At 35.5% G+C, this 27,337-nt stretch overlaps 1 protein-coding gene across 4 annotated transcripts in view; it reads left to right on the top strand.

The window, feature by feature from the left end:
* Window positions 1–27,337, top strand: part of LOC125299457 (adhesion G protein-coupled receptor F5-like) — a 68,678-nt gene that overhangs the window by 28,932 nt on the left and 12,409 nt on the right. For 2 of the 4 annotated variants that reach the window (XM_048250735.1, XM_048250737.1), the window contains 12 exons: window positions 2,263–2,421; window positions 2,611–2,822; window positions 3,389–3,489; window positions 4,505–4,654; window positions 4,890–5,048; window positions 5,330–5,470; window positions 7,633–7,773; window positions 8,347–8,496; window positions 8,726–8,884; window positions 9,166–9,306; window positions 11,151–11,291; window positions 26,970–27,110. In XM_048250735.1, coding sequence (XP_048106692.1) covers window positions 2,263–2,421; window positions 2,611–2,822; window positions 3,389–3,489; window positions 4,505–4,654; window positions 4,890–5,048; window positions 5,330–5,470; window positions 7,633–7,773; window positions 8,347–8,496; window positions 8,726–8,884; window positions 9,166–9,306; window positions 11,151–11,291; window positions 26,970–27,110 — 1,795 coding nt within the window. The remainder of the gene's footprint in view (window positions 1–2,262; window positions 2,422–2,610; window positions 2,823–3,388; window positions 3,490–4,504; window positions 4,655–4,889; window positions 5,049–5,329; window positions 5,471–7,632; window positions 7,774–8,346; window positions 8,497–8,725; window positions 8,885–9,165; window positions 9,307–11,150; window positions 11,292–26,969; window positions 27,111–27,337) is intronic. The other 2 variants (XM_048250736.1, XM_048250739.1) reach the window with 2 other exon arrangements.

The raw sequence follows: 27,337 nt of genomic DNA, 5'->3' as shown, positions 1-27,337 counted from the left end.
CCCACGTTCCTACCTTGTGGATGCACCTCACGGAACAGTGAGACGCAATCGCCATCACCTGATTCCCATGGGGGCCTCTCCAGAGCAGAACAGCGGAGCAACGCAACAGCCGCCACCATCAGATGGCATTCCTGAGCAGACACCTGCAGAATCACAGACTGTTCGTAATCTGCCATCTACTCCTAGAACGAGGTCTGGGAGAGCTGTGGTGAAACCAACAAGGTTGGACTTGTAAAGACATAGGTTTCTGAAAAGAAAACACACATGCATGTTCTCAATGATCTGTGTTTATAAAAAAAAAATGGGAAAGATTTTTCAGTTATGTCTACTTGTTAATAGGGTAAATGCATATTTTGATATTTTGGTATTTGTGTTCAGAAACTGAAATATACCATGTGGAAAAAGGAAAATACAGTTTACAGTATGAGGTTACAGCAGTGATAAGTTTACATAAAGTAAGGCAGAGATATAGGTTGAATGTATTTGTGATGTTCAAGGAAAAAAAACAGACCTTCCAACAAAAGAGGCAGAATAATCCTCTAAGGTCTGAGGAATCAACTGGTAGTCCACCCAGTGATTCTAGAAAGGGAGATGTGGTGTTATGTATGTTAACGAGAGCTGCATGATTACATCATCGGCAGGGTCAGAGGTGAGGGGAGTTACCGCCAGAGTTGGGGAAGGTTCACAATAAAGAGACACGTTAACTTAGTCGGACTCACGGGTTATTTCATAACACGACAACGTTGAAGCCACTAGTTTACTAGTTAAAGTTCCTTTGGCCAGCATGTTAACTTGTGTGCCACATGCAAATGTTGTGGGTGGGATTTTGTGAAATTCTGCGCTGTGATTGGTTGTCATGTTCTATTTAGACATAGGGAGCCAATAGAAACCCTTAATTTCCAGAGTTCTCCGCCTCCTAATTTTAATTCTGCGCCACTAGCTGACTAGTGTGAATTTAGGCTTCAACTAGTTTACTAGTATACATTTATGACCTCACTAGTTAACTAGTTTGGACAAAGGATGCATCAACTAGTTAACTAGTGAGCCTGCTGCCGTCACCTAGCTAGCTAGTAAGCCATTTATGGTTCACTAGTTAACTAGTGACATTGACCTACTCCAACTAGTTAACTAGTGAAGAGTTTTGCCTTCACTAGTAAACATGTGCACATTTTTGGCTGTCACTAGTTAACTAGTGAGACCCAAAAGCCTTCAACTAGCTGACTGGTATGCATTTTGGCCTTTACTAGTTAACTAGTGGACATTTCTGGCTCTCACTAGTTAACTAGTAAAGGTAATATGTGTTCACTAGTTAACTAGTGGGCATTTATGCTGTCACTAGTTAACTAGTGTGCACAAACATGGCTAACTAGTTAACTAGTTGACAAAAATGGCTTGCATGTTGGCCTGATATCAAGATATCAGAATAAATGCTCAAGCGGCTGGCCAAATTACATAGAAGTTAACAAGTGGGAATTTGACATTCAGTAGTCAGCTAGTAAACATTTTTGTACCTTACTAGTTGACTAGTAAAATATAGAAGTCTTTAAACTAGTTAACTAGTGCACATTTCAGTGTCAACTAGTTAACTAGTGAACATGCTGAGCATTACTAGTTAACTAGTAAGATATCAAACATATGAACTAGTTAACTAGAGAAAATTTGGGCCGTACTAGTTAACTAGTGAGCATTTTGGCTGTCACTAGTTAACTAGTTCACACAGAAATGGCTCACTAGTTAAATAGTGGACAGAAATGGCTTACATGTACATGACAATTATGCCTGATATCAAGATATCTGAATAAATGCTCAATCGGCTTGCCATAGTATCTGGGTACTCTTCATAACAATGTTAGGCCTACTAGGTAACAGGCAGAGACGTACAAGCAGACATCATTATGGAGGTTGTTACATTTGTTACTTATCAACACTTAAGTCCATGCTTTCAAATGGGGCTTGAGTCCGCCATAATGTGATGATGTGATGCTGAGTTGCATTGCACCCATTGGATGTTTGAAATCCATTGTCCAAATTTGGAGTGAGTGCACACGTCAACATTGTAGCAATGTAGTTTTTAAAGTCTAATAACACCATTCATTTTGAGTTGAGGCCAGTGGGTGTAAGCATTGGTTATGCTTGGTTTTAGGCCTCAACTAATTTTAGTGTTGTGGGATCATTAAAGCAGTCTACATTTATTCAGTTCAGCAGTATCTTGGGAAAATGCTTTGAAAGTAAAAAGTTGTTTATGCTTCTGCAAACACACAGCTTACAGGATTCACCGAAATACACCTGGCCCAGCTCCTGGTGTGCGAACTGTCCAGCAACATCACTTACTCCAGGGAGACCTGGAAGTTGCTCCTCACCAAGACCATTGCCATTCTGGATGGAGCTCTCATCCTCTTCTCCAACATAGTCTCCAGCTCGGTATTGTGGGCATTTAATAGTTATTTTGATACTGCCACACTTTAGGTTATATTTATAATAGTAAGAATAAATGTAAGATTACTGTGATACCTGCTTTGTTAAAGTTCTTTGAGTTCAGATTGCATCTACTGATGTATTCAATGTAAACAGGCTCATTTTGTAATTCAAATTAGTTTCCACTCCTAACAGTCTCTGACAGTCATGGGTTCATCTGTAACTCATGTCCTGGATGTGCTTGGGGAGCTCCGTTTGGACTCGATCAGTGACCTACAGTGGAAAGACATCAGTTTCATCTCCTTACTGTTTGGTGAAAGCCTGCGTCCATTTTTACCCTCAGCCTCTGCAGGCCTTCTACTGTGTGTCAGCAGCAAGAACCTCTCGTGTGAAACTTACCAGCACATGTATGTGTAGACAAGATAACATGAAATGTTCAAATACCATTTGGTTATGACAAGCCACAAAAGGAATTGTAATTGTATAGACCCTTTCAATCTGTTCCTAGAGGGTTTCCAGTTAAAACACTCAAAACTAGCGCAGATACTTTGAAATGTAAATGATTCAGACTTTAAAATAATCCTCTACAAAATGTCAACTTAATATTTTATTTTTTTGTCTCCAAGAAGCAAATAGCTTATTGTTGTTTTCTGTGCCACCGGATATGCTTTAGTAACGCACATGTTTGTTTATGCAGTTGAAAGGGTCTGTTTAACTGTCTAGTTGTATAAGAGTTATTGTTATGAAATAATTTTAGAAAAAAATAGGAAATGATTTTACAGTGAATAGAGGTAAGGCACAAAAGGATATGATGCAATACCATATGATACAATTGAGTGTGATGCCATGCAAAAAGATGCAACGTGATATCATACAATATGACAAGAATTGATGAGATTAGATATGATTCTAATATTATTATAATATGATTATTATATTTCCATTTCCTAAAATGTTCCTCTGACTCTTCCAGTTTGGGTGAGCTGAGTCATCCGTCTGATTACACGAGAGAAAACCACTCAGAGAATGTACTGAAATTCTTCATCCAGCCTTTCCTGTCCAGAAACCCATCATGTAAGTGTTAAGCTCAAAATAGCCTTATACAGTACTTCAGTGGTGGTTTGGAGAGAACCATACAGACAAATTGAAGTATTTTAAACTTTGAAAGTGTACAGAGATGTTACAATAAGGACTGTTAATGAAGTCAGTATAATTACCTTCCTTCATGTTCTGGTAGCTTCAAATCAGTGGGCACCTTCGACTTCTTGCAGCGGTCCGCATATATATCTGAACGGGATGCAGGTATACAGCACCAACTTCCATCACGTTCAGCCAGATCTGCGCATTTTTGCAACACTGCAAGAAGTCAAACGTGCTCACTGATTTGAAGCTACCATATTGAATGGTTTGAATATTGCAATTTATTTTGATGTGGCTCTATGCTAACCTGACCCTAGCCAGATGAATTTCGCTCCGCCTAGCTCCACTCATCCATCTGGAACCGATCCATTGAAGTGTTTCTTCAGAAGGCTGGGCCTAATCAAAAAATGCTTGCATATGATTGAATAAGCCACTTGTCCGTCATCTATTGACGTGCTACTTCAACCACTCACATCGAAGCCAACCCGTGACGCTGATAACAGTCTCACAGTCGCTTCTACGCTATGCCACATCTATGAAACTCCCGCCCTGCGTCCTGATTGGCTGTACCATAAAATCAGTTGCAGAAATCACTGTAAATGGAAGAGGTCCCAGATGGATGTGAGTGAAGCAAGGCGGAGCTAAGCGGAACGAAATTCATCTGGCTAGGGTCAGGTTAGCTCTATGCCTGTTGCTAATGCAAATAATGTTCTAGCTCAAAACCCCTCCGATTAAGGTTTACTCCCAAACTAAAGTTTGACTCAACTCATTATTAATCATAGAGCCCTTTCACACTGCCAAAATAGACCCCTGGGTAGTGTTTACCGCAAACCAATCCTTTAAGCAATATGGCTCAAGGGAGAGTTAGGTCGTTAAAGGATATACCTACAGCACAAAGTCAATTAAAGACACTGCATTTAAATGCATTTTGCATTACTATCCCTTACAGGTCCTACAGAAGTGTACACATATGAGATTGATCTTGTGATGAGAACAGTAGATGCTGACCAACTAAAGATGGAGTTGTCTGAACTTGACCTTCCTCTCCCGCTCGCAACAACTGAACAAATTGATATCACTAACATCAATGTCACAACAGGTGAGAATAACATCAGATTGATGTTATGTGGTGTTTGGTTCTTTCAATCAGCTTTACGTATTATTCATATTATACTCACATAGTTGTATGTGCTCCAGAAAGCCTCATAAAGGTTTAATTACCGTATATGTATATAAATAATGAATATACGTACAGTATACGGTGAAATCAAGTTGCAATGATGCTTCTCCCCAACTATAACCATGATAGTAACTGATTGTCCATCATCCATCAGTGTGTTACTCAAACACGAGTGGATATCGGTGTGTCTGTGAGGAGCAGTATGCCTGGCCCCATGACAGCTGTATCACTTATGGAGCCTGTGATGAGTTCAGCGAAGGCACCTGTGGATGTCTTAATGGTTTACCGACAAATGGGCCGTTCTGCCAGAGAGGTTGGTTCACATCCCGTTTCATTCAACTGAACTGTTACATAGGGGGTGGTATGCAAAACCACAAGACATTTAATTAAATTTAATCTTGAGTATGGCAGTAAAATAAGATATGACGAGGGCAAATAAACAGCCTCACTTTGAAAATGTCACAAAAGCGGCGTTTGGTTCTTTCAATCAGCCTATGCATCCAGGTCAGAAGATTTCATGTTCTACGCACATATCTTTGAATCGTTTGTCCCTATTAGTTTCCCAATGTTTGTCCTTTTTTCTGCTGTTGATAGATGTAAACGAATGCGACTTTGATCCATGTGGTCTGAACTCCACCTGTGCCAACACCATTGGCAGCTACAACTGTTCTTGCTGGAGAGGATACACTCCAAGAAACACATCTTTGCCCATTGACACCAGCAATCCATGCATAGGTATCTAGCTTTTTTTTTATTTCAGTGTGTAACCTTTTTTTTCCCTCAAGTGTGGGTTTGGGTGTGTAAAAACTCTCTGTGTCAATTATCATGTACCACATGCATAGTCCCTCTTAAAATAGTTATTTACTCAATAAATTCAGTATTTTTCCCCAAAAAAATTAGAGGTTAGTTTATTTATATAGCGCAATTCATACACAGAGGTCATTCAATGTGCTTTACATAAACAAAAGCAAACAGTAATAACAAATAAAAACATAAAAGGGCAATAGTGAAATAATAGTTTAAAAGCTAAAGATCATAATAATAAAAAAATAAAAAATAAATGAATAAAAAAACCCCCATACAAGCACAAGGTAAAATCGTTTTAAAATAAAGAATAATTAAAAAGACAAAATAAAAGACACAAGGTTAGCAGAAAGCATCTGAGAACAGTTTGGTCTTAAGTCTAGATTTAAAACCGGCTACAGTTGGGGCCGTTTTAATGTCATCCGAAAGTTGGTTCCAGAGCTGAGCCGCATAGCAGCTAAAAGCTGCTTCACCATGTTTAGTTCTAACAGCAGGTTTTACTAACAGGTTTTTCTCCTGAGACCAGAGGTCTGGAGGGTGTGTACTGCTGAAGCATGTCTGAAAGGTATTTAGGTCCTGCTCCATTTAGTGATTTATAAACAAGCAGTAGTGCTTTAAAGTCAACTCTTTGGCCTACTGGAAGCCAGTGCAGGGACTTATGAATTGGAGTAATGTGGTCAGTTCTTTTTAGTTTTTTGTGAGAACCCTAGCTGCTGCATTTTGTATCACCTGAAGCTGTTAGTCTTTTTAGGAAGGCCTTTGTAGGAAGTCCATTGCAGTAATCAACCCTGCTGGAGATAAATGCATTAATGAGTTTTTCTAAATCATCTTTTGACATCAGCCCTCTAAGTTTAGCAATAATTTTGAGGTGGTAAAAAGCTGATTTAGTTATCGCTTTCATGTGGCTGTTGAAATTTAGATCACTGTTAATTAATACACCAAGATTTTTAACAGTATCGTTTGCCTTCAAACATTTTGTGTTATGGACAGTGGCAACCCTAAGTCTTTCCTTCCTTTTACCAAATATAATTACTTTACTTCAGCTTTTTCTTTGTTCAGCTAAAGACAATTTTGAGACATCCAGGTGTTGATTTGTTCTATACACAGTGATTCAAGGGGGCCATAGTAGTTTGGTGATAGAGCAAATTTAAATTTAAACAAAAGTAAATTTGTGTCATCTACATAGCTATGATATGAAATCAGATTATTTTGGATGATTTGTCCAAGTGGGAGCATACAGTATACTGTAGAGGTTGAATAATAGTGGCCCCAAGATCGACCCCTGGGAAACACCACAGGTCAAGGACGTTGGTGTTGAGTTACAGTTTCCAATGGCAACAAAGAAACTCCTTTCTTGAAGATATGATTTCCGCCAGTTGATAACTATGTTTGTAAATCCAACCCAGTGTTCTAGTCTGTGTAATAAAATATTCCAGTCCAGTAGCACTAGGACTGAGGTTTTACCTGAATCTGTATTGAGGCTGTGGTCAAAATTAATCCAAGACAACTGGTGTGAGACTGCAGCTTTATTCACGACGCCGCGAGCATGTTACACACATGAAATGTCAAAGTAACAAGCCCACACATCTGTGGGTGAAGCCAACTCTTATACCCTTACCCCACACCCATGGAAAATCACAAGTTGTCACCCTCCAGTGATCACTTAACCATCTGGTATTTTAACAGAGATAAGAAATGTTTACGACCCCCCATCCTGAGGGTTACCCACAGTTCGGTGACACAGGGGTTAATTTAACTAAACATTCCAACATTGGAGTTTCAGAAAACACAAGGGTCAGAGTAAGGAGATGACAATTAGATTTCACTACATGTATATAAGGTATACTAAACATTCAATGAAAAAAAATATCCCACAAGGCGTATGTCATTGAAAACCTTAATGAGAGCTGTATTAGTACTGTGATTTGCCTGGAAACCCGACTGAAAGTAATCAAAATACCTATTTGATGTTAGGAAGGTGGTAAGTTGATTAAAGACTACTTTTTTAATAATTGTGCCAATGAAAGGCCATGCACAGGTGTGTTTCTCTCTTTGTATAATTTCCTCATTTCGCCTATATCTATTCTTTATAGATATAAATGAATGTGACTTTGATCAGTGTGGTCCAAACTCCAACTGCTCCAACATCATTGGCAGCTACAACTGCTCTTGCTGGGTAGGATACACTCCAACAAGCTCATCTCTGCCTATTAGCGGCAGCAACCAATGCATAGGTGTGTTTCTCTCTTTGTATAATTTCCTCATTTTTCCTGTATTCTTAGTGATGTTTCAAGGATTGGTTTGGGGTAAACACAACCTAGGGTCTATTTATGGATGATAACGGTGATACCTTTCATTTGGGGGCCAAATTATGTTCTTGTAGCTTCTTGCAGCGGTGCGCATATATGTTTGAACGTGATGCATGAGTTATGTTAAACCAGATCTGCGCATTCCAGCAACACTGCAGGAAGTCTAACGTGCCCACTGATTTGAATCTGCCATATTGAACTTTGTCAGTGATTTGAAAATTGCTCTTTATTTTGACGTGGCTCTATGCCTGTTGCTAATACAAATAATGTTCTAGCTCAAAACTCCTCCGAATAATGCAATTTTACTCACAAACTAAATGTTTAACTCATCATTATTCATAAATAGACCCCTAGATTGTGTTTACGGCAAACCAATCCTTTAAGCAATATGGCTCAAGGCAAGAGTTGGGTCGGGAAAGGATATACTTACAGCTGTGGTTTTGCCATATAAGGCATAAGGAAAGACACAATTGCATTTTACATTACTATCCCTTACAGGTCCTACAGAAGTGTACACATTTGAGTTTGATATTGTGATGAGAACAGTAGATGCTGACCAACTAAAGATGGAGTTGTCTGAACTTGACCTTCCTCTCCCACTCGCAACAACTGAACAAATTGATATCGCTAACATCAATGTCACAACAGGTGAGAATAACATCAGATTGAGAATGCATTTGGTATTGACAAATGACAAAAGCTTTACATATTATTCACATCATATTCACATAGTTGTATGTGCTCCAGAAAGCCTCATAACGGTTTCATTACTGTATTCGTATAATGAATATACGTACAGTATACGGTGAAATCAAGTTGCAATGATGCTTCTCCCCAACTATACCATGATAGTAACTGATTGTCCATCATCCATCAGTGTGTTACTCAAACACAAGTGGATATCGGTGTGTCTGTGAGGAGCAGTACACCTGGCCCCATGACAGCTGTATCACTTATGGAGCCTGTGATGAGTTCAGCGAAGGCACCTGTGGATGTCTTAATGGTTTACCGACAAATGGACCGTTCTGCCAGAGAGGTTGGTTCACATCCCATTTCATTCAACTGAACTGTTACATAGGGGGTGGCATGCAAAACCACAAGACATTTAATTAAATTTAATCTTGAGTATGGCAGTAAAATAAGATATGACGAGGGCAAATAAACAGCCTCACTTTGAAAATGTCACAAAAGCGGCGTTTGGTTCTTTCAATCAGCCTATGCATCCAGGTCAGAAGATTTCATGTTCTACGCACATATCTTTGAATCGTTTGTCCCTATTAGTTTCCCAATGTTTGTCCTTTTTTCTGCTGTTGATAGATGTAAACGAATGCGACTTTGATCCATGTGGTCTGAACTCCACCTGTGCCAACACCATTGGCAGCTACAACTGTTCTTGCTGGAGAGGATACACTCCAAGAAACACATCTTTGCCCATTGACACCAACAATCCATGCATAGGTATCTAGCTTTTTGTTTTGATTTCAGTGTGTAACCTTTTTTTTCCTGAAGTGTGGGTTTGGGTGTGTAAAAACTCTCTGTGTCAATTATCATGTTCCACATGCATAGTCCCTCTTAAAATAGTTATTTACTCAATAAATTCAGTATTTTTCCCCAAAACAATTAGGGGTTAGTTTATTTATATAGCGCAATTCATACACATAGGTCATTCAATGTGCTTTACATAAACAAAAGCAAACAGTAATAACAAACTAGAAAAGCATTACCTGAAGGAAATACAGTGCATGAAAATGCAAAAATATGATGTAAAATATCATACAGAGTAAAAAAAAACTATATTGGTTGCTAGGTAGATGAGATTTAACATAGTTGGAATGACTGACTGAACAGTTAAATAAGTGGATAGTTTAAATGGTTAAATTATTTAGGTAGATAGTTGACGATAACTGACACTTGGAATGGCTGTAATGTTTGCTAGTAGTTATGCTAACTATGTTAACAAAGATAATAATGTTAACCAAGTTACTATGCTAACTAGCATGTTAACAATGTTAAAATGCTAAGTATGCTAACCATGTGACTTAGCTAATCATTTTTAGCAGTTATGGTAACTATGCTAATTAACATGCTAACTATGCTAACCATGTTACTTAGCTAACTTAGTTAATCATTTTTAGTAGTTATGCTAACTAACATGCTAACCATGTTACTTAGCTGACTTAGCTAATCATTGTAAGCAGTTTTGCTAAAAATGCTAACTAGCATGCTAACTATGCTAACCATGTGACTTAGCTAACCTAGCTAATCATTTTAAGCAGTTTTGCTAAAAATGCTAACTAGCATGCTAACTATGCTAACCATGTGACTTAGCTAACTTAGCTAATCATTTTAAGCAGTTTTGCTAAAAAATTTTGCTAAAAATGCTAACTAGCATGCTAACATGCTAGCATGCTAACCATGTGACTTAGCTAACTTAGCTAACTAACTACAGTGGGTAAGAGTCATAGTTGATGATAAGTAACAGTTACAATGGCTGAACAGTTAAAAAGTTCAGTAGTTTAAAGGGTTAAATTGTTTAACAGTGAAATATTGTAGTGAGGACTTTTATTTTGAAACAGTTTTTGGCAGAGGAAGCAGTTGAACAGGATGTGTAGTCTTAATAGGGCCAGTTTGTATGCTTAAAGCCTGAGACTGGCAGTTGGTCCAGGTGGCCCGAACACCTGCCACAGGATTCTAATTGCTTAACGGCCGTGTTGTGATGTCATAATCATAATGTTAAGTCAATGGGGAAATTTTGATAGTTTTTAATTAATAGTTTAAAAAGTATAAAAGTTACAAAGCTGAAAAATGCATAGCACCCATGCCCCAAGTAAGACCTACGTAACATAGTTTGAATGAAGTTTCTACGTTAAACGGTTGAAGCTGCATTAAATGCGTTAGCGGAAGAATAAGAATAAGAACTAGAAAAGCATTTCCTGAAGGAAAAATATGATGTAAAATATCATACAGAGTAAAAACAAACTATATTGGTTGCTAGGTAGATGAGGTTTAATATAGTTGGAATGACTGAACAGTTAAATAGGTGGATAGTTTATATAGTTAAATGATTTGCTTGGCAAAACCACAAGACATTTAATTAAATTTAATCTTGAGTATGGCAGTAAAATAAGATATGACGAGGGCAAATAAACAGCCTCACTTTGAAAATGTCACAAAAGCGGCGTTTGTTTCTTTCAATCAGCCTATGCATCCAGGTCAGAAGATTTCATGTTCTACGCACATATCTTTGAATCGTTTGTCCCTATTAGTTTCCCAATGTTTGTCCTTTTTTCTGCTGTTGATAGATGTAAACGAATGCGACTTTGATCCATGTGGTCTGAACTCCACCTGTGCCAACACCATTGGCAGCTACAACTGTTCTTGCTGGAGAGGATACACTCCAAGAAACACATCTTTGCCCATTGACACCAACAATCCATGCATAGGTATCTAGCTTTTTGTTTTGATTTCAGTGTGTAACCTTTTTTTTCCTGAAGTGTGGGTTTGGGTGTGTAAAAACTCTCTGTGTCAATTATCATGTTCCACATGCATAGTCCCTCTTAAAATAGTTATTTACTCAATAAATTCAGTATTTTTCCCCCAAAAAATTAGAGGTTAGTTTATTTATATAGCACAATTCATACACATAGGTCATTCAATGTGCTTTACATAAACAAAAGCAAACAGTAATAACAAACTAGAAAAGCATTACCTGAAGGAAATACAGTGCATGAAAATGCAAAAATATGATGTAAAATATCATACAGAGTAAAAACAAACTATATTGGTTGCTAGGTAGATGAGGTTTAACATAGTTGGAATGACTGACTGAACAGTTAAATAAGTGGATAGTTTAAATGGTTAAATTATTTAGGTAGATAGTTGACAATAACTGACACTTGGAATGGCTCTAATGTTTGCTAGCAGTTATGCTAACTATGTTAACAAAGATAATAATGTTAACCAAGTTACTATGCTAACTAGCATGCTAACAATGTTAAAATGCTAAGTATGCTAACCATGTGACTTAGCTAACTTAGCTAATCATTTTTAGCAGTTATGGTAACTATGCTAACTAACATGCTAACTATGCTAACCATGTTACTTAGCTAACTTAGTTAATCATTTTTAGTAGTTATGCTAACTAACATGCTAGCCATGTTACTTAGCTGACTTAGCTAATAATTTTAAGCAGTTTTGCTAAAAATGCTAACTAGCATGCTAGCATGCTAACTATGCTAACCATGTGACTTAGCTAACTTTGCTAATCATTTTAAACAGTTTTGCTTAACCCTCTATACCCCGTAGCGGCCGTCGACGGCCGTTCTGTATTCTCCTGTAACGGCCGCGGCCGGCCGCAATTCTTAAAGAGACATCTGCTACAGTATAACCTTCATACATGAAATAATACAGCGTTAGTGGATAAATAAACACCAGACTTTTATTTTGACACACTTAAATGGCTAGGTCGCTATTGACATTTCTCCGGTATTTTTGAGTTTAGCCTGTTGACTGACCGGCTGAGGACTTACGGTGCCTCTGGAGTTATGGCTTCTAACAAGCGTCCGCGTCTTTTCTCATTAGATGAGATGGTATTGATGTGCATCCACCATGTTTTGATGTAAGTGACGATCATATTGATGTAAGAAAATGACAAAATAAAAACATGAAAGTGTAATAAATTTAACGTTAGCATCCTCCCGTTTGTCATGACTGACTTAGCTGCCTCTCTGGCATAAAAAAATTGTATGGCTGTCACTGTGAAAGTCAGTTTGAGTTTAGCTAGCACCAGCAAAATATAGGCATAATTCAATGATGGGTCATGGCCTAATTAACAATAAAGTTTATGATAAACCCATGCCAGGTTTATTTGCAGTTATATCTTAACACATAACATTAACATTACCCCTTTCTGGCATGTACAGTAAAGCTAACATTATCGTTATCCCACTTACAGATAGTTATTGCAAACTACTACTTATGTATGTCTCTCTAAATGAGTTTTGTTGACTAATAACCAAAGCGGGAACCACCGTTGTGTTTTCTGCTTATGGATGTCAGGAAAATGTATTTGTATACAAGTAGGCCAATGTCTCGTCATCTTCGATTACAAAAAGCCTGCTAATTTGCTACCTTCACTGATGTAACGTTAACGTTAGTCTGAGACTCGTAATGTTAGCACAGGATAGGTTGAAGGTTAGTGAACGAAAGTGCAACAGGTTCATTATCATCAACTGATCAAGTTTAGATAAATTATATAACATGATGTGCATATAAAACAAAACGTAAATCCATGTCAGGATTAACAGTCCCTGTTGTTGGTGACATGCTTATCAAATGAGTCACGATTTCATAAGCTATGCTTCATGGCCTACGTTAGTTCATATCCTCATCATTTTTTTAGCTGTAAGGCTCACTGTCCAGCTAAATCCCAAATAAGTGCAAGATATGCCAGTCTATTTCAATGAAATCGGTAATCATATAGTATCGTGTTTTCCAGCTTCTAATACAGAAATATGTGAACCATATTTATAACTTTTTGTTAGTGAAAAACTTTGAGACTGTAAGTGAGTAGGCCTATGGCTGTCTATGGGAAACATGAATATATCATTTTTAATGGATCATATATCATTTGAAAGAGCAATTTCTAATCTTTAAACTGAAAGAAACTTACAATTGACACTTTTCATTAGATTTTTAGTTATTCTTGGTTATTTAAAATGTTTCTCAAATTGCCCTTTTCTCTTAGAATTCCCAGGAATCTGAAGCATTGTTGTAGAATTCCACTGGGGTATAGAGGGTTAAAATGCTAACTAGCATGCTAGCATGCTAACTATGCTAACCATGTTACTTAGCTAATCATTTTTAGCAGTTTTGCTAAAAATGCTAACTAACATGCTAACACGCTAGCATGCTAACTATGCTAACCATGTGACTTAGCTAACTAACTACAGTGGGTAAGAGTCATAGTTGATGATAAGTAACAGTTACAATGGCTGAACAGTTAAAAAGTTCAGTAGTTTAAAGGGTTAAATTGTTTAACAGTGAAATATTGTAGTGAGGACTTTTATTTTGAAACAGTTTTTGGCAGAGGAAGCAGTTGAACAGGATGTGTAGTCTTAATAGGGCCAGTTTGTATGCTTAAAGCCTGAGACTGGCAGTTGGTCCAGGTGGCCCGAACACCTGCCACAGGATTCTAATTGCTTAACGGCCGTATTGTGATGTCATAATCATAATGTTAAGTCAATGGGGAAATTTTGATAGTTTTTAATTAATAGTTTAAAAAGTATAAAAGTTACAAAGCTGAAAAATACATAGCACCCATGCCCCAAGTAAGACCTACGTAACATAGTTTGAATGAAGTTTCTACGTTAAACGGTTGAAGCTGCATTAAATCGTTAAGAAGAAGAATAAGAATAAGAACTAGAAAAGCATTTCCTGAAGGAAATACAGTGCATGAAAATGCAAAAATATGATGTAAAATATCATACAGAGTAAAAACAAACTATATTGGTTGCTAAGTAGATGAGGTTTAATATAGTTGGAATGACTGAACAGTTAAATAGGTGGATAGTTTAAATGGTTAAATTATTTAGGTAGATAGTTGACGATAAGTAACAGTTGGAATGGCTCTAATGTTTGCTAGCAGTTATGCTAACTATGTTAACAAAGATAATAATGTTAACCAAGTTACTATGCTAACTAGCATGCTAACTATGCTAACCACTTTACTACTTAGCTAATCATTTCGTTTAGCAGTTTTGTTAAAAATGCTAACATGCTAACCATAATACTTAGCTAACATAGCTAATCATTTTTAGCAGTTTTCTTTAAAAAATGCTAACTAACATGCTAACTATGCTAACCATGTTACTTAGCTAACTTAGCTAATCATTTTTAGCAGTTTTGCTAAAAATAACTAACTAGCATGTTAGCATGCTAACTATGCTAACCATGTTACTTAGCTAATCATTTTTAACAGTTATGCTAACTATATTAACATGCTAGCATGCTAACTATGCTAACCATGTTACTTAGCTAACTAGCTACAGTGGGTAGGAGTCATAGTTGATGACAAGCAGACAAACAGTTACAATGGCTGAACAGTTGAAAAGTTCAGTAGTTTAAAGGGTTAAATTGTGAACAGTGAAATATTGTAGTGAGGACTTTTATTTTGAAACAGTTTTTGGCAGAGGAAGCAGTTGAATAGGGTGTGTAGTCTTAATAGGGCCAGTTTGTATGCTTAAAGCCCGAGACTGGCAGTTGATGCAGGTGGCCCTCAACACCTGCCATGGGGATTCTAATTGCTTAACGGCTCTATTGTGATGTCATCAGCCCATGTTAAGTCTATGGGGAAATTTTGACTAGTTTTTAATTAATAGTTTAAAAAGTATAAAAGTTACAAAGTTGAAAAATACAAAGCCCACATGTCCTAAGTAAGACCTACGTAACATAGTTTGAATGAAGTTTCTACGTTAAAAGGTTTAAGCTGCATTAACTGCGTTAGAAGAAGAAGAATAACTAGAAAACGCAATTCCAGGGAATTACCAGTGCATGAAAATGCAAAACATATGGTGTGAAATATATTGTTAAAACAGATGATGTGCTAATTGGCAACCAACATGATGAGGTTTAATATAGTTCAAAATGACTGAACTAGATAGATGAGGTTTTATATAGTTGGAAATGACTGAACAGTTAAATAGGTGGATAGTTTATATAGTTAAATGATTTGCTTGGTAGATAAGGTTTAATATAGTTGGAATGATTGAACGGTTAAATAGGTGGATAATTTAAATAGTTAAATTATTTAGGTAGATAATTGACGATAACTAACAGTTGGAATGGCCCTAATGTTTGCTAGCAGTTATGCTACTATGTTATCAAAGAAAATAATGTTAACCAAGTTTTTGCTAAAATTTTTAATTAGCATGCTAACTATGCTAATTAACTAGTTAACAAGTTAACTATGTTACTTAGATAACTTAGCTAATCATTTTTAATAGTTTTGCTAACTAGCATGCTAACATGCTAACTATGTTAACCATGTTACTTAGCTAACTTAGCTAATCATTTTTAGCAGTTTTTTTAAAAAATGTTAGCATTGCTAACATGCTAGCATCTTAACTATGCTAACCATGCTAACTAGCTACAGTGGGTAGGAGTCATAGTTGATGATAAGTAACAGTTACAATGGCTGAACAGTTAAAAAGTTCAGTAGTTTAAAGGGTTAAATTGTTTAACAGTGAAATATTGTAGTGAGGACTTTTATTTTTTGAAACAGTTTTAGGCAGAGGAAGCAGTTGAACAGGATGTGTAGTCTTAATAGGGCCAGTTTGTATGCTTAAAGCCTGAGACTGGCAGTTGGTCCAGGTGCCCGAACACCTGCCATAGGATTCTAATTGCTTAACGGCAGTATTGTGATGTCATAATCATAATGTTAAGTCAATGGGGAAATTTTGATTAGTTATTAATTAATAGTTTAAAAGTATAAAAGTTACAAAGCTGAAAAATACATAGCACCCATGTCCTAAGTAAGACCTAAACTAACATAGTTTGAATGAAGTTTCTACGTTAAACGGTTGAAGCTGCATTAAGTGCGCTAGAAGAAGAAGAAGAAGAAGAACTAGAAAAGCATTTCCTGAAGGAAATACAGTGCATGAAAATGCAAAAAAATATGATGTAAAAATATCATACAGAGTAAAAACAAACTATATTGGTTGCTAGGTAGATGAGGTTTAATAGTTGGAATGACTGAACAGTTAAATAAGTGGATAGTTTATATAGTTAAATTATTTGCTTGGTAGATAAGGTTTAATATAGTTGGAATGATTGAACGGTTAAATAGGTGGATAATTTAAATGGTTAAATTATTTAGGTAGATAATTGACCCATAAATGACAGGTTGAATGGCTCTAATGTTTGCTAGCAGTTATGCTAACTATGTTATCAAAGATAATAATGTTAACCAAGTTACTTAACTTAGTTAACTTAGCTAATGTTTTCATTTTAGGTAGTTTTGCTAAAATGCTAATTAGCATCTTGTATGCTAACCATGTTACTTAGCTAACCTAGCTAATCATTTTAGCAGTTATGCTAACTATGCTAACTAAGCGTGCTAACATGTTAGCATGCTAACTATGCTAACCATATTACTTAGCTAACTTAGCTAATCATTTTTTAGGAGTTTTGCTAAAATGTTAACTAGCATGCTAGCATGCTAACTATGCTAACCATGTTACTTAGCTAATCATTTTTAGCAGTTTTGCTAAAAATGCTAACTAACATGATAACACCTATTACTAGCATGCTAACTATGCTAACCATGTTTAGCAGTTTTTTAAATAACTAACTACAGCTACTGTGGGTAGGAGTCATAGTTGATGATAAGTAACAGTTACAATGGCTGAACAGTTAAAAAGTTCAGTAGTTTAAAGGGTTAAATTGTTTAACAGTGAAATATTGTAGTGAGGACTTTTATTTTGAAACAGTTTTTGGCAGAGGAAGCAGTTGAACAGGATGTGTAGTCTTAATAGGGCCAGTTTGTATGCTTAAAGCCTGAGACTGGCAGTTGGTCCAGGTGGGTCTAACACCCGCCACAGGATTCTAATTGCTTAAACGGCCGTATTGTGATGTCATAATCATAATGTTAAGTCAATGGGGAAATTTTGATAGTTTTTAATTAATAGTTTAAAAAGTATAAAAGTTACAAAGCTGAAAATACATAGCACCCATGCCCCAAGTAAGACCCACGTGAACATAGTTTGAATGAAGTTTCTACATGTTAAACGGTTGAAGCTGCATTAAATGCGCTAAGGGAAGAATAAGAATAAGAACTAGAAAAAGCATTTCCTGAAGGAAATACAGTGCATGAAAAATGCAAAAATATGATGTAAAAATATCATACAGAGTAAAAAACAAACTATATTGGTTGCTAAGTAGATGAGGTTTAATATAGTTGGAATGACTGAACAGTTAAATAGGTGGATAGTTTAAATGGTTAAATTATTTAGGTAGATAGTTGACGATAAGTAACAGTTGGAATGGCTCTAATGTTTGCTAGCAGTTATGCTAACTATGTTAACAAAGATAATAATGTTAACCAAGTTACTATGCTAACTAGCATGCTAACTATGCTAACCACTTTACTTAGCTAATCATTTTTAGCAGTTTTGTTAAAAAATGCTAACATGCTAACCATAATACTTAGCTAACATAGCTAATCATTTTTAGCAGTTTTGCTAAAAATGCTAACTAACATGCTAACTATGCTAACCATGTTACTTAGCTAACTTAGCTAATCATTTTTAGCAGTTTTGCTAAAAATGCTAACTAGCATGTTAGCATGCTAACTATGCTAACCATGTTACTTAGCTAATCATTTTTAACAGTTATGCTAACTATGCTAACATGCTAGCATGCTAACTATGCTAACCATGTTACTTAGCTAACTAGCTACAGTGGGTAGGAGTCATAGTTGATGACAAGCAGACAAACAGTTACAATGGCTGAACAGTTGAAAAGTTCAGTAGTTTAAAGGGTTAAATTGTGAACAGTGAAATATTGTAGTGAGGACTTTTATTTTGAAACAGTTTTTGGCAGAGGAAGCAGTTGAATAGGGTGTGTAGTCTTAATAGGGCCAGTTTGTATGCTTAAAGCCTGAGACTGGCAGTTGATGCAGGTGGCCCGAACACCTGCCATAGGATTCTAATTGCTTAACGGCTCTATTGTGATGTCATCAGCCCATGTTAAGTCTATGGGGAAATTTTGACTAGTTTTTAATTAATAGTTTAAAAAGTATAAAAGTTACAAAGTTGAAAAATACAAAGCCCACATGTCCTAAGTAAGACCTACGTAACATAGTTTGAATGAAGTTTCTACGTTAAAAGGTTTAAGCTGCATTAACTGCGTTAGAAGAAGAAGAATAACTAGAAAACGCAATTCCAGGGAATTACCAGTGCATGAAAATGCAAAACATATGGTGTGAAATATATTGTTAAAACAGATGATGTGCTAATTGGCAACCAACATGATGAGGTTTAATATAGTTCAAATGACTGAACTAGATAGATGAGGTTTTATATAGTTGGAATGACTGAACAGTTAAATAGGTGGATAGTTTATATAGTTAAATGATTTGCTTGGTAGATAAGGTTTAATATAGTTGGAATGATTGAACGGTTAAATAGGTGGATAATTTAAATAGTTAAATTATTTAGGTAGATAATTGACGATAACTAACAGTTGGAATGGCCCTAATGTTTGCTAGCAGTTATGCTACTATGTTATCAAAGAAAATAATGTTAACCAAGTTTTTTTGCTAAAAATTTTAATTAGCATGCTAACTATGCTAATTAACTAGTTAACAAGTTAACTATGTTACTTAGATAACTTAGCTAATCATTTTTAATAGTTTTGCTAACTAGCATGCTAACATGCTAACTATGTTAACCATGTTACTTAGCTAACTTAGCTAATCATTTTTAGCAGTTTTGCTAAAAATGCTAGCATGCTAACATGCTAGCATGCTAACTATGCTAACCATGCTAACTAGCTACAGTGGGTAGGAGTCATAGTTGATGATAAGTAACAGTTACAATGGCTGAACAGTTAAAAAGTTCAGTAGTTTAAAGGGTTAAATTGTTTAACAGTGAAATATTGTAGTGAGGACTTTTATTTTGAAACAGTTTTAGGCAGAGGAAGCAGTTGAACAGGATGTGTAGTCTTAATAGGGCCAGTTTGTATGCTTAAAGCCTGAGACTGGCAGTTGGTCCAGGTTGCCCGAACACCTGCCATAGGATTCTAATTGCTTAACGGCCGTATTGTGATGTCATAATCATAATGTTAAGTCAATGGGGAAATTTTGATTAGTTATTAATTAATAGTTTAAAAAGTATAAAAGTTACAAAGCTGAAAAATACATAGCACCCATGTCCTAAGTAAGACCTACGTAACATAGTTTGAATGAAGTTTCTACGTTAAACGGTTGAAGCTGCATTAAGTGCGTTAGAAGAAGAAGAAGAAGAAGAACTAGAAAAGCATTTCCTGAAGGAAATACAGTGCATGAAAATGCAAAAAATATGATGTAAAATATCATACAGAGTAAAAACAAACTATATTGGTTGCTAGGTAGATGAGGTTTAATAGTTGGAATGACTGAACAGTTAAATAAGTGGATAGTTTATATAGTTAAATTATTTGCTTGGTAGATAAGGTTTAATATAGTTGGAATGATTGAACGGTTAAATAGGTGGATAATTTAAATGGTTAAATTATTTAGGTAGATAATTGACGATAAATGACAGGTTGAATGGCTCTAATGTTTGCTAGCAGTTATGCTAACTATGTTATCAAAGATAATAATGTTAACCAAGTTACTTAACTTAGTTAACTTAGCTAATGTTTTCATTTTAGGTAGTTTTGCTAAAAATGCTAATTAGCATGCTAACTATGCTAACCATGTTACTTAGCTAACCTAGCTAATCATTTTTAGCAGTTATGCTAACTATGCTAACTAGCGTGCTAACATGTTAGCATGCTAACTATGCTAACCATATTACTTAGCTAACTTAGCTAATCATTTTTAGGAGTTTTGCTAAAAATGTTAACTAGCATGCTAACTATGTTAACCATGTTACTTAGCTAACTTAGCTAATCATTTTTAGCAGTTTTGCTAAAAATGTTAACTAGCATGATAACACACTAGCATGCTACTATGCTAACCATGTTACTTAGTTAACTTAGCTAATCATTTTTAGCAGTTTTGTTTAAAATGCTAACATGCTAACCATGCTAACTAGCTACAGTGGGTAGGAGTCATAGTTGATGATAAGTAACAGTTACAATGGCTAAACAGTTAAAAAGTTCAGTAGTTTAAAGGGTTAAATTGTTTAACAGTAAAATATTATAGTGAGGACTTTTATTTTGAAACAGTTTTTGGCAGAGGAAGCAGTTGAACAGGATGTGTAGTCTTAATAGGGCCAGTTTGTATGCTTAAAGCCTGAGACTGGCAGTTGGTCCAGGTGGCCCGAACACCTGCCATAGGATTCTAATTGCTAGTTAGCATTTTTAGCAAAACTGCTTAAAATGATTAGCTAAGTTAGCTAAGTCACATGGTTAGCATGCTAGCATGTTAGCATGCTAATTAGCATTTTTAGCAAAACTGCTTAAAATGATGAGCTAAGTCAGCATTGGTTGACATGTAACATGGTTAACATTGTTAGCATGTTAGTTAGCATAGTTAGCATAACTGCTAAAAATGATTAACTAAGTTAGCTAAGTCACATGGTTAGCATACTTAGCATTTTAACATTGTTAGCATGCTAGTTAGCATAGTAACTTGGTTAGCATTATCATCTTTGTTAATATAGTTAGCATAACTGCTAGCAAACATTAGAGCCATTCCAAGTGTCAGTTATCGTCAACTATCTACCTAAATAATTTAACCATTTAAACTATCCACTTATTTAACTGTTCAGTCATTCCAACTATATTAAACCTCATCTACCTAGCAACCAATATAGTTTGTTTTTACTCTGTATGATATTTTACATCATATTTTTGCATTTTCATGCACTGTATTTCCTTCAGGAAATGCTTTTCTAGTTCTTATTCTTATTCTTCCGCTAACGCATTTAATGCAGCTTCAACCGTTTAACGTAGAAACTTCATTCAAACTATGTTACGTAAAAAGTATAAAAGTTACAAAGCTGAAAAATACATAGCACCCATGTCCTAAGTAAGACCTACGTAACATAGTTTGAATGAAGTTTCTACGTTAAACGGTTGAAGCTGCATTAAATGCGTTAGAAGAAGAATAAGAAGAAGCCTAGGAAGAACAGTACAGTGCATTTTCATGCACTGTAACTAGAGAATGTAATTCCAGGGAATTACGAGTGCATGAAAATGAAGCTAGGACAGATATAGCATAGCTTAATAAAAAGTTGATAGTTTAGACGTAGACAGTTTAAAAGTTGAATGTTGATAGTTTAACAGTTGTTAATAGACAGATAGTTTAATAGACAGATAGTTTAATGAATGTTGAAAGTTTAAAAGTTATATGTAGATAGTTTAAAGTTTGTTGACATACAGTTAAATAGGTGGATGGTTTAAAAGGTTAAATTATTTGCTAGGTAGATGAGGTTTAATATAGTTGGAATGACTGAACTAGGTAGATGAGGTTTAATATAGTTGGAATGACTGAACAGTTAAATAGGTGGATAGTTTAAAAGGTTTAATTATTTGCTAGGTAGATGAGGTTTAATGTAGTTGGAATGACTGAACTAGGTAGATGAGGTTTAATATAGTTGGAATGACTGAACAGTTAAATAGGTGGATAGTTTAAAAGGTTAAACTATTTGCTAGATAGATGAGGTTTAATATAGTTGGAATGACTGAATAGTTAAATAGGTGGATAGTTTAAAAGGTTAAATTATTTGCTAGGTAGATGAGGTTTAATATAGTTGGAGTTAAATAGGTGGATAGTTTAAAAGGTTAAATTATTTGCTAGGTAGATGAGTTTTAATATAGTTGGAGTTAAATAGGTGGATAGTTTAAAAGGTTAAATTATTTGCTAGGTAGATGAGGTTTAATATAGTTGGAATGACTGAACAGTTAATTAGGTGGATATTTGAAAAGGTTAAACTATTTGCTAGATAGATGAGGTTTAATATAGTTGGAATGACTCCATTTGCTAGATAGATGAGGTTTAATATAGTTGGAATGACTGAATAGTTAAAACAGGTGGATAGTTTAAAAGGTTAAATTCATTTGCCAGGTAGATGAGGTTTAATATAGTTGGAGTTAAATAGGTGGATAGTTTAAAAAGGTTAAATTATTTGCTAGGTAGATGAGTTTTAATATAGTTGGAGCAAATAGGTGGATAGTTTAAAAGGTTAAATTATTTGCTAGGTAGATGAGGTTTAATATAGTTGGAATGACTGAACAGTTAATTAGGTGGATATTTGAAAAGGTTAAACTATTTGCTAGATAGATGAGGTTTAATATAGTTGGAATGACTGAACTAGGTAGACGAGGTTTAATATAGTTGGAATGACTGAACAGTTAAATAGGTGGATGGTTTAAAAGGTTAAATTATTTGCTAGGTAGATGATAACTAGGTAGATGAGGTTTAATATAGTTGGAATGACTGAACAGTTAAATAGGTGGATAGTTTAAAAGGTTAAACTATTTGCTAGGTAGATGATGTTTAATATAGTTGGAATGACTGAACTAGGTAGATGAGGTTTAATATAGTTGGAATGACTGAACAGTTAAATAGGTGGATAGTTTAAAAGGTTAAATTATTTGCTAGGCAGATGAGGTTTAATATAGTTGGATTGACTGAACTAGGTAGCCTAGATGAGGTTTAATATAGTTGGAATGACTGAAAAGTTAAATAGGTGGATAGTTTAAAAGGTTAAGTTATTTTCTAGGTAGATGAGGTTTAATATAGTTGGAATGACTGAACAGTTTAATAGGTGGATAGTTTAAATGGTTAAATTATTTAATAGGGAATTATTGTAGCAAGGACTTTTATTTTGAAACAGTTGTGGAGAGAGGAAACAGTTGAACAGAATGTGTAGTCTTAATAGAATTATTATGAAACAGTTGAAGGCAGAGGATACAGTTGATGGGAGTCATAGTTGACTGACAGTTACAACAGTTGAACAGTTGATAACAGTTGAACAGTTTAAAAGTTGGATAGTTTAAAGGGACTTTTAATTTGAAACAGTTGTGGGCACAGGAAGCAGTTGAACAGGATCTGCAGTCTTAATACAGCCATATTGTATGCTTAAAGCCTGAGACAGTGGCTCCAGGTGGCCTGAACACCTGGCATAGGATTCTAATTGCTATTGTGATGTCATAATCTAATGTTAAGTCAATGGGGAAATTTGAGTAGTTTTTAATTAATAGTTTAAAAAGTATAAAAGTTACAAAGTTGAAAAATACATAGCTGAAGTCACATAAGTAAGACCTACGCAACGCAGTTTGAATGAAGTTTCTACGTTAAACGGTTGAAGCCGCATTAAACGCACAAAAAGCGTTAGAAGAAGAACTAGAAAAGCATTTCCTGAAGGAAATACAGTGCATGAAAATGCAAAAAATATGATGTCAAATATCATACAGAGTAAAAACAAACTATATTGGTTGCTAGGTAGATGAGGTTTAATATAGTTGGCATGACTGAACAGTTAAATAGGTGGATAGTTTATATAGGTAAATGATTTACTTGGTAGATGAGGTTTAATATAGTTGGAATGATTGAACGGTTAAATAAGTGGATAGTTTAAATGGTTAAATTATTTAGGTAGATAGTTGACGATAACTGACACTTGGAATGGCTAATGTTTGCTAGCAGTTATGCTAACTATGTTAACAAAGATAATAATGTTAACCAAGTTACTATGCTAACTAGCATGCTAACAATGTTAAAATGCTAAGTATGCTAACCATGGGACTTAGCTAACTTAGCTAATTATTTTTAGCAGTTATGCTAACTAGCATGCTAACATGCTAATTATGCTAACTATGCTAACCATGTTACTTAGCTGACTTAGCTAATCATTTTAAGCAGTTTTGCTAAAAATGCTAACTAGCATGCTAACATGTTAGCATGCTAACTATGCTAACCATGTGACTTAGCTAACTTAGCTAATAATTTTAAGCAGTTTTGCTAAAAATGCTAACTAGCATGTTAACATGCTAGCATGCTAACTATGCTAACCATGTGACTTAGCTAACTTAGCTAATCGTTTTAAGCAGTTTTGCTAAAAATGCTAATTAACATGCTAACAATGCTAACCATGTGACTTAGCTAACTTAGCTAATAATTTTTAGCAGTTTTGCTAAAAATGTTAACTAGCATGCTAACTATGCTAGCATGCTAACTATGCTAACCATGTTACTTAGCTAACTAGCTACAGTGGGTAGGAGTCATAGTTGATGACAAGTAACAGTTACAATGGCTGAACAGTTAAAAAGTTCAGTAGTTTAAAGGGTTAAATTGTTTAACAGTAAAATATTATAGTGAGGACTTTTATTTTGAAACAGTTTTTGGCAGAGGAAGCAGTTGAACAGGATGTATAGTCTTAATAGGGCCAGTTTGTATGCTTAAAGCCTGAGACTGGCAGTTGGTCCAGGTGGCCTGAACACCTGCCATAGGATTCTAATTGCTTAACGGCTCTATTGTGATGTCATCAGCCCATGTTAAGTCTATGGGGAAATTTTGAGTAGTTTTTAATTAATAGTTTAAAAAGTATAAAAGTTACAAAGTTGAAAAATACAAAGCCCACATGTCCTAAGTAAGACCTACGCAACACAGTTTGAATGAAGTTTCTACGTTAAACGGTTGAAGCTGCATTAACTGCGTTAGAAGAAGAAGAAGAAGAAGAAGAAGAAGAAGAAAAAGCCTTGGAATAACAGTACAGTGCATTTTCATGCACTGTAATAAGAAGAAGAAATTGGATAACAGTCTAATAAGAAGCCTAGGAAGAACAGTACAGTGCATTTTCATGCACTGTAATAAGAAGAAGCCTAGGAAGAACAGTACAGTGCATTTTCATGCACTGTAATAAGAAGAAAAAGCCTTGGAATAACAGTACAGTGCATTTTCATGCACTGTAATAAAAGCATAAAAGGGCAATAGTGAAATAATAGTTTAAAAGCTAAAGATCATAATAATAAAAAAATAAAAATAAATGAATAAAAAAAAACATAAAAGCACAAGGTAAAATCGTTTTAAAATAAAGAATAATTAAAAAGACAAAATAAAAGACACAAGGTTAGCAGAAAGCATCTGAGAACAGTTTGGTCTTAAGTCTAGATTTAAAACCGGCTACAGTTGGGGCTGTTTTAATGTCATCCGAAAGTTGGTTCCAGAGCTGAGCCGCATAGCAGCTAAAAGCTGCTTCACCATGTTTAGTTCTAACAGCAGGTTTTACTAACAGGTTTTTCTCCTGAGACCATAGGTCTGGAGGGTGTGTACTGCTGAAGCATGTCTGAAAGGTATTTAGGTCCTGCTCCATTTAGTGATTTATAAACAAGCAGTAGTGCTTTAAAGTCAACTCTTTGGCCTACTGGAAGCCAGTGCAGGGACTTATGAATTGGAGTAATGTGGTCAGTTCTTTTAGTTTTTGTGAGAACCCTAGCTGCTGCATTTTGTATCACCTGAAGCTGTTAGTCTTTTTAGGAAGGCCTTTGTAGGAAGTCCATTGCAGTAATCAACCCTGCTGGAGATAAATGCATTAATGAGTTTTTCTAAATCATCTTTTGACATCAGCCCTCTAAGTTTAGCAATATTTTTGAGGTGGTAAAAATCTGATTTAGTTATCGCTTTCATGTGGCTGTTGAAATTTAGATCACTGTTAATTAATACACCAAGATTTTTAACAGTATCCTTTGCTTTCAAACATTTTGTGTTATGGACAGTGGCAACCCTAAGTCTTTCCTTCCTTTTACCAAATATAATTACTTTACTTCAGCTTTTTCTTTGTTCAGCTAAAGACAATTTTGAGACATCCAGGTGTTGATTTGTTCTATACACAGTGATTCAAGGGGGCCATAGTAGTTTGGTGATAGAGCAAATTTAAATTTAAACAAAAGTAAATTTGTGTCATCTACATAGCTATGATATGAAATCAAATTATTTTGGATGATTTGTCCAAGTGGAAGCATATACTGTAGAGGTTGAATAATAGTGGCCCCAAGATCAACCCCTGGGGAACACCACAGGTCAAGGACGTTGGTGTTGAGGTACAGTTTCCAATGGCAACAAAGAAACTCCTTTCTTGTAGATATGATTTCAGCCAGTTGATAACTATGTTTGTAAATCCAACCCAGTGGTCTGTGTAATAAAATATTCCAGTCCAGTAGCACTAGGACTGAGGTTTTACCTGAATCTGTATTGAGGCGTATGTCATTGAAAACCTTAATGAGAGCTGTATTAGTACTGTGATTTGCCCGAAAACCCGACTGAAAGTAATCGAAATACCTATTTGATGTTAGGAAGGTGGTAAGTTGATTAAAGACTACTTTTTTAATAATTGTGCCAATGAAAGGCCATGCACAGGTGTGTTTCTCTCTTTGTATAATTTCCTCATTTCGCCTATATCTATTCTTTATAGATATAAATGAATGTGACTTTGATCAGTGTGGTCCAAACTCCAACTGCTCCAACATCATTGGCAGCTACAACTGCTCTTGCTGGAGAGAATACACTCCAACAAGCTCATCTCTGCCTATTAGCGTCAGCAACCCATGCATAGGTGTGTTTCTCACTTTGTATAATTTTCTCCTTTCACTTGTATTCTTAGTGGTGTTTAAAGGGTTTGTTTAGGGTATACACAACCTAGGGTCTATCTATGGATGATAAAGAGTTCAAACTTTCAACTGGGAGCCACCAGTAACCATTACCTTAATCTGAGGAGTTTGGAGATACTGTAGACCGTTGTTTACATGAGCAATGAAATGGGTTATAGCTTGTAGTAGCGGG

This window comes from Alosa alosa, chromosome 8 (genome assembly GCF_017589495.1).
Source record: "Alosa alosa isolate M-15738 ecotype Scorff River chromosome 8, AALO_Geno_1.1, whole genome shotgun sequence".
NCBI classification, from domain to species: domain Eukaryota; kingdom Metazoa; phylum Chordata; class Actinopteri; order Clupeiformes; family Clupeidae; genus Alosa; species Alosa alosa.
This window is presented reverse-complemented; position numbering and strand designations above follow the sequence as displayed.